Below are 8691 nucleotides of genomic sequence, written 5' to 3'. Positions count from 1 at the left end.
AACACTCAGGGCAGAGGCAAGAGTCCTCCATTAGTCTGAGATCACTCTATGTTACAAAGTAAGACTCTAGGGCCAGGGGTGGTGGTGCACACCTTGCAGGTGGATCTCGGTGAGTCCAGCTGGAGCTACAGGGAGACCCTGTCTCAAAAAGACCAAAAGAAAAAAAAACAAACTGAGACTATCCCAAGAATTAACAGACTTGGAATAAAAACTCTTTCCTAAAGCTTCACAGCACCAGCAACATCTTGGGCCAGTTCATTCTTCATTGCTGGGTCCTATCTTCTGCATTTTAAGACAGCCAGCAGATCTAAGGTTCTAAGCACTAGATCCTAGAAGCTACCCTCTAGGAAACAAGCTGACTGATTCCACAGTAGGGGAGGGATGGCTAGTCAACTGATCATTTGTATATAATACTATATGTAAGTTGTTTATTTTTCTCTTTTTGAGACAGGGTCTCCCTGTAGCCCCAGTTGGCCTGGAACTAAGTAGACCAGGCTGACCTTGAACTCATAGAGGTCTGCTTGTCTCTGCCTCCTAGTGCTAGGACCAAAGGCATGTGCCAACATGCCTGGCTTTGTTTTTGTTTTTTATTTGTTTGATTTTGTTTTTCGTTTTTAGTTTCAGGGATTAAACCTAGGATGTGGTACATAATTCCACTGGGCTAAATCCCCATCTCACTAAGTTACCCAGGCTAGCCTTGAACTCGCTCTGTAGTCCAGGCACCTTCTTCTGGCCTCCCTGAGTACTGCATAACATAGGTGCACATATACAGGCAGGCAAAGCACTCATACACACACAATAAAAATAAATAAATAGAAATTAAAATGTAATTGTCCTGAGTTTCCAATAAAGGTAAGCCAAACAATTTTTTAAGTGTTTAGGAACCAAACCCTGTAAGTTTTAGAAATTGTCTTAACTATTTTACAAACAGTATGTAGAAAGATTCAATTTTTATCTTTTATATTAAAATATGAACATTTGGTGTTGGAGATGTAATTCAATTGTTTGAGTGCTTGCCTAGCATGCAAGAGGCTCTGGGTTGAATAGCCAGTACAGCCCAAACTCCACACTTGAGAGCAGGATCAGGAGGATCAGGAGCTCGAGATCATCCTCAGTTACAAAGCAAGTTTGAGGCCAGCCTAGGAGACATAAGACTCTAGTAAAGGACTCATGAGAAATTATGCATCCTTCTGTTTAAACAAACAAAATCGCTGGCTAAATATAACCCAAGTTATCTCCACTCTAACAATTCTTAAATACATCTCTGCCCTTTTTCACTCCCTATCTCCCTAAGAGCAAGTTCTCCAAGTGGAGACCTTACCTCTGGTTTGTACTCAAACAGAAGCTGGTCTCCAGTGAGGAAGTCCTGTAATGGGTACAGCTGCATGTTTTCACACATGTTCTCCACATACTCAACTGGATCTGTCTGTAAAGAGGGAAGATCATTTCACACCAGAACCTCCCCATTGGTACACTTAATTTGTCGCAACATGCATATATTTTCCTCTTTTTGCAACACCAAAAGCTTTCAAATAGATATAACAAGATGCAATTATACCATAAGAAGCTAGTGCTTAAAACTTCAAGAAAATATAGTCTGAGCTGCTGTGTTATGGAACTTAACCCCTGGAGCTCCCATTCAGAGCCCAATAACCCACTACATTCCAGTCACTTCAGCCTCTCCGTGAAAGCAGTCGCCACACTGAACTCTGTCAAGTGCCCCACATGACTATAAGGTCAGTGAAGACAGGGGACCCAAGACTAAAGCACCACCACTAAAAATACTTTGTAATCAAGAACCAAATTACAGTGTGTCAGTAGATAAGAATAATTGAGAAATAGACAGTAGAAGAGCAGTTACCAAAAAGTGAGACTCAGTGATTGGAGAGAAATAGTTAACAGGTACAGGGTAACACTAGGGGAAATAATTTTCTTAAGTATTTTATTTATTTATTTATTTATTTATTTATTTATTTATTTTATTTTGTGTGTGTGTGTGTGTGTGCGCGCGCGCGCACGCACGCGCATGGCGCGTACACTCACATAGAAGTCAGAGGACAACTTGTAGGAATAAGTTCTCCCCAACTACCATGTAGATTCTGGAGCTCAAACTCAGGTCATCAGGCTTGGTGGCAAGTATTTTTACCTTCTGAGCAATCTCACCAGCCCATACCCTGCTACTATATTGGAACACAGGATGACTATAGTCTTTCAACTTTAATCAGTTATATATACTGTCTTTTGAAAACATTCTGGCTTAGGAATGATATAGAAATTTTACTCACAGAAGAAACATGAAGCTTCTGTTCTCTGTAAATTTTAGTAATAAGTCAGTTTATGAGAAGCTCTATGTAAAACACAGGAGAAGTAGGATCAGAGGGACAAATCTTAAAGGTGATAATACAAATCACTAAGGTTTGGGATGGAATTTTGTAAAGTAGTGTGTTTTCAGAAGTGGAATTTTCAGTCTAGTGGCAGGTAACAATGAAAAAAACGTGTTTGAACCGCATGGGGCAGAAGCCAGTCCTCCCTTGCAAATCACACTGGGCTCCCTCGGGACAGACTGGGCATGCTCAGAAGCCATCTTCTGGTCTAGATTTTACCCAGTGAGGAAGAAGAGATGCAAGAGAAAAGTGCAAAACTTGTACAGGGCAGGAGCAGAAGGAGTGAGTGCTCATCTGGAAAACTCACTGAAGTGGAAAGTGTGATGACCCAAGGCAGAGGGGGGAAAGTTGCAGATAAATTTAACTGTTCAGCAGAAGATTACCGTGACTGCAGTGTGTCCCCAACAGAGCACTTGGGAGCCCGTGGCAGCCTCGCTGCTCCACTCCTCACATAAAGGAAGTTAAACAGTTGACCCACAAGTGAAGGTACTTCTAGCCCTGGAGAGTACAAGATCAGATGTTCCCACTGCCAAGTTTGGGTCATTTACCACCCAGTCTCAGTTTTCTTAGCTAACAATGGGAATAAAAACTCCTCATTCCCCAACCCCATGACACTTGGATTTTCAGAAAGATCTCAGAGTAATAAGAAATTATGTCTCACGTTAAGCCATCGTTCAGAGCATATGATTCTTATACTTCCATCAAACATACACAGGAGACAGACAGACACCACTGGGCAGGCATTTAAACAAACAGAGTGGATTAAACATCAGTATACAGTCATGGAACGAAAAGATGGCAAGACCACAGCATAGCCTCAGATGGCCTGAACTTCTCACCCGGATAGTCCTTGGGACCATTCCCAAGACAATAAACATAGCAGAGCTCACACCAGTTATGGACAGTCAAATATGTTTTCATAAATAATGGTATTAGTGGTGTAATCTGGGGGATAGCAGCTTGAAATAAATAATTTTGAAGCAGTAGTACACAGTGTCCTTACCGAATCATGACAAAGGGATGTATGTGATGAAGCCTGAGCACAGGGAGATAGGTGACGGAAGGTGAGCATACCACTGGAATCAGCCACCTACTCTGCATTTTTACTTCATCATACCAGTTTGACTGTGACTTAGCATGATAAAACCACCTGTTCTGGCTTTGCAGATGAGTAAACTGACTACCCTACATCCCCGTCACACACTCTAGTCAGTCAATTTTGAAGCAAGGGGGCAGATTCCAGTAACACCTGGCAATGTGTGAGGGCTTACATATGCAAGCCCCACCAAGAACTGCATATAATCAATCTCACTTACCCCTATATCAATCTTGTACAGTAGAGGCTGTTATCAAGTTGGTTTTACAAATAAGGAACTTGAATGTTTCACAACCTCTTTCTTACTGTTGCCTGTTCCACCATCTCAAAAGAGCTCTTTCCTAATCACCCCTGATAAATTTCCAAACCACAGGGAACCCTGTATCCATCTATCTCTAAGCTGCATATATTAGTGCTTCACAGACAAAAAGAATAAAATCTGATCAACAACCTCCCAAAAACCAACTGAATGCAGCTTTATGAGAACAATCAGCTGTGCTGCAGAAAAGTGGTATGTCCACTTATTTTCCCCTTATTCATTCAATTCTTCAGGGTTTACCAGGTCAGAAGAGTTCAGATGTGGCACAGAATGGTTATCTTGAGATTCCATCTGTCTAAAGTTTATCACAGATGGAAGGATGTATGCCAACAGGAACTGGAATGTTGGCTGCAATTGGAAGAGGCGTCTGATGGGAAGAGGGTGTGAGGGGTACAAGCATTTTTATTTTTGTAAAAAGTGTCTGCACTTGAAAAATCTGCATTTATCTAAGTTATATCCCAATAAAGTACAATAAAGAAAAGCCTTTCCTAATATGTGTCATCCTGGGGCATTTAAATTGGTCCTTAAGGATCCCAACACACTGCTGGATCCAAGCCCCAGCATGTACACTGTATTACCAAGCTGGTACAGAAAAGCCAGCGATCCCTCATGGTGTCTCTCAGCCTCTGCCCTGGAATCCCACCCCCTGCTGTCAGGCTCCTTGTCATACTGTGGAGAAAGGAGTCCCTCCAAAGCCCAGCAGGGCCTGAGGGCTTCCTCAGGCAGACAGGCCTTAAAATCAAGTGCTTTGACATTTATAAAGTGGTTCCTGAGAAGAACAACAAAAGCCTATGGATTCACCAAAGAGGAAAGGCCAAGAGAAGCCTTCCCAGGCTCCTCCTACCCTGCTTCACACATCTGCACTTAGCTCTGAATGGTCATTTACAGCAACAATGTGACTCTCCTCCACATGTTTATGTCACTTTCTCAACTAGAAGAGAAGTGGCCTGTGGCTGGGGCTGTGTCCTTACCCCAGCTGACTGTGTTAGGTGACCACCCATCACATCTTACTATCATGTTCCTGGAGCCGTGTAAGGATGAAGGAACATTTGTTAAACCAGACGTTGGCAGAGGGGTCTTTGAAAAAAAGGATGTCTGTTCTGGTTCTGCATGGGAGAGGCTGCCTAAGGGACACAGTCTAGATGCCCATTAAATGGAGAAACTAACATATGACGAGATTTAGGAGTACAACTGGAGAAATGCTTATCATCTGTGCCTTCAAGAAAATCTATGACATGGAGACAGCATGACTTCAATGCAGCTTCAAAAGTCTCATTGTTTCTGTAGCTACAAAGGACACCAGAATGGGAGAGAAACTTGCTAGAGTTTGCTTGGGAAGAAGTTAGGAATGAGATTAAGTAAATCAGTTTTTGAAAACTGTTCTTCGGAGTTAGAAAAAGAGAAGGGCTGTGGAGGTGGCTTAGTCAATAAAGTATTTACTTTCCAAATGTGAGCTCCTGAGTTTGATCCCCAGCACCCATGTAAAAAAGGCTGTTTCACTTCTCGATCCCAGCAATGGTGAGATGGAAAGTGGACACTAGCAGATCCCTGGAAGCTCTCTGGCCAAATGGCCCAGACTACTTTTCAAAGTTCCAGGCCAATGACAGACTATCAAACAAAGTGGAAGATGTCTAAGAAATGATACCCAAGGTTCTCCTCTGACCTCCACATGCATGCACACATATGTATGAAGTACCCTGTACAGAAGCACTAAGAAAGGAGGGGAGGAAGAGGTGGGGGAAGGAAGGAAGGAAGGAAGGAAGGAAGGAAGGAAGGAAGGAAGGAAGGAAGGAAGGAAGAGGGGAGGGAGGGAAGGGGTAAAGACACGAGGGAAGAAGGAAGGAAGGAGATAGAAGGAGAGCAGATAGAATTAAGGACTTGTATTTGATGGGAACCTGTTATATAGGGATAGTGCAAACATGATCATCATCAGTCCTCCACCCATGGACGTAGAGTCCATTGCTACACCAGCTATACAGAAACACAAAACAGAAGATGAAGCACATCCATGCTCACCTCTGCCCTGCTCTCCTTATCTGACTCTTAAACTATCCATGACCTGCAGGTTGGGGACACCTGCCTCACAGACACAGGGAATAGACAGGCAGAGTGTGGTCAACAGCACAGAAGTTAAAAGGGGACACAGATGAATGCCTGCAAAACCTTCACTCCTAACTACACATCACCCTGCCTCCCCTTTGTGTCAATGAAAAATTTTGGTGATCAAGTTTTAGCTAAAGCTGGGAGAAAGCCAGCTTTTGGGGTGGATGGAGTCAAAGGCAGCTACCAGGGTCTAAGAGCCAATCCCAAGGCAGAGCCCTGGGTAGGGGTTGCTCCATCACTGGCAATTCTCAGGTTGCATGATTAAGTGTCTAAGACACGCCACACTACCCCAGTATGTTCCCTTCCTCGTCTTACCTGCACTGTTTGCACTGTGTAGATTTTCTTCAGATTGGAGGCACACTCAGCTGCCGTGGCACCAGGAAGGGATCTAACATCAGCAGAATAACAAAGAAGCAAAGAAAACTAGTCAGTGTTACTAAGACATTGCACAATCTAACTCTGTAGGTTTTGATAACAAACAGATCTAAAGCCACAGAGCTAGATATTTGGGGGATGCTGGTTAGACTTTAAGTTCTTTGTGGTGGCACGTGTTTGCTTCTCTTAATAATTGTCATATTTATTCTGTGGACACTTAACAGGAAAAAGGTAAAGTATGTAAGAAAGGCACAAGAAAATTTAAAATCATATATTAAAAAACATAAAAATATCCTAGGACAAGCAGGCATTTTTTTCTAGGACTTTAGATAAAAAACTCCCTGTTGTATCAATGACAACAAAAATGCAGTGTCCTCCTTCAAGGCACTGGGTTTAAAACTTGTTCACACCCTGGTGATAATCATCCATGCTTCCCTGAGAAACAGAAGGACCATTCCACTACTCTTGAAAATATTGCTAGAAGTCAGCCTTAATTTATGTGTGCTTCTCAAACTCTTGCCTTAAAAAAAACAACTTTTGAGTAGTTTTCCCCAGCTCAAGCTATTAGCTCCTCTCAATCCTACATTCAGAATGCTTTAGTATCTAGTTTGCTGTATGTTCCACTAGATGGCAACATACTACAAGTTTATGCTCCTGAAAACCCATGCATTTTGACTGGCTTTACCCAGTACCATTTCCTGGGCTAGAGGGTGAAATGACATAGTCTCGTCAATCTTCAGTTGTTCAGGCTCTGTTCCAGTCACTGTCTCTCTCCCTACTGACTTGGTAGTTTTCACTCAATAGTGTTGGGGGTTCTTAATATCAGACCCAAGATAACACTTCATCACACAAACAATGCTCAAAAGCCCATTCTTGGCTGTTGGGAAAGGATCATAGGCCTACTAAGAGAGGAAAGCATTTTGCTCATGGCAGACCTATTATTATCTAGAATCTATTTTAAAAGAACACTTTTTACCAGCCACTGATCCTAAGAGAGACACAGTCTCCAAGGCTCATGAACATGGGGCACTTTCTGGAGTATTGTTAACCCCTGCACCCTAGAGATGTACAGGAACATCAGGTAAGTTCTGAAGCAGAGGTGATGGGATGGCAAAAACCCTGAGAAGCAGGGCTCCACTGCCCACATCCTGGAGCCACGGACCAATGAAAACAAAAACAAAAATACCAGGGCTGGGGAAATGGCTCAGAGGGTAAAGTCTCAGCTGTGCAATCATGGAGACCCAAGTTCAGATCTTCAGCACCAATGTAAAAGCTAGACACAGTGACAAACAGCAGTAACACCAGTGCTGGGGGAGAGGAAAGAGGTAGATCCCAGGGGCCTACTAGCCATTACTGAAATGGCAAGCTCCAGGTTTGGTGAGAGATTATACCATCTCGAAAAATACAGTGGAAATGATAGAGGAAGACACGCAATGTCAACTTCTGGCCTCCACATACACATGTAGCCCCAGCTGACCTGGAACTCGCTATGTAGACCAAGCTGGCCTCAAATTCACAAAGCTCTGACTGCCTCTTCTGGGATTAAAGATGGGTGCCACCATGCCCAGCTTGACTGGATATTTTTAAATCACAGCAGACCCAAGGCTGAAAGCTAAGAGTTGCTGATTTGCAAATGTACTCCACACAGTACTCCACAGGTCTTGTTGACTTGGAGTTGAGACGATAGCCATTATAAGCTGGGGAGGAGAATTCTAACCTTGAGAAAGTGAAGGAGAGCCCTTTCCCGGGGAAAGCCTGAGGAAATCCTCAGCAGAGCAGTGTCCAGCTGCTTCCTGGACACAGCCTGTGAAGATGCTGGTTCCATAGAAGGCATGTGCAACCAGGGTAGTTCAGGAATTAGTTTGGGGTGGGGGCAGTATTCTTCCAGTAGGGCCTACCACAGCCTCAAGGTTCCTCTTGTTCTGGTAGGGTACAGTGAAGGCAGCCAATAGTCCTAACCCCTTATTCTGGAGCATGAAATTTCTGGAAAGTGTATGAGTGGTAGGATCAAATCTAGATGTGGGTATAGCCGGTACAAGATCAAGTCTAGATGTGGGTGTAGCCGGTACAGGATCAAGTCTAGATGTGGGTGTACCTGGTACAGGATCAAGTCTAGATGTGGGTGTAGCTGGTACAGGATCAAATCTAGATGTGGGTGTACCTGGTATAGGCCATTATGACCTGAGGCCATGGCAGGACCAAAGGTGGTGGCATCTGACACCTGTCAGGCACGTGTCTACATAAGCTGGGTAAAAGGTTAGAAGGCAAACAGGGGTCCCCACAGAGATGTGCTCAAGCAGTCTGATGTCCTAACTTCATAGCATATCACAGCACAGAACAATCAGTGACCTGACCTTCAGATAAGGGGCATGTGCTGCTAGTTTTCTTTTTAAGTATTTTATTTATTTATTTAT

General features: G+C 43.4%; 1 protein-coding gene across 2 annotated transcripts in view; it reads right to left on the bottom strand.

The window, feature by feature from the left end:
* Eif4e3 (eukaryotic translation initiation factor 4E family member 3) overlaps positions 1-8691 on the bottom strand; it is a 52452-nt gene that overhangs the window by 21573 nt on the left and 22188 nt on the right. For both annotated transcript variants that reach the window (XM_029562817.1, XM_008831591.3), the window contains exon 2: positions 6218-6290. Coding sequence is in view for 1 of the 2 variants with exons in the window: in XM_008831591.3 (XP_008829813.1) it covers positions 6218-6290 (73 nt within the window). In the remaining variant the exon portion in view is untranslated. The remainder of the gene's footprint in view (positions 1-6217; positions 6291-8691) is intronic.

The sequence above is a fragment of the Nannospalax galili genome, unplaced genomic scaffold, assembly GCF_000622305.1.
Source record: "Nannospalax galili isolate Female #2095 unplaced genomic scaffold, S.galili_v1.0 scaffold114, whole genome shotgun sequence".
Classification (NCBI taxonomy): Eukaryota; Metazoa; Chordata; class Mammalia; order Rodentia; family Spalacidae; genus Nannospalax; species Nannospalax galili.
The sequence above is the reverse complement of the archived record's forward strand: the minus strand, read 5'-3'. Positions and strand labels throughout refer to the sequence as shown.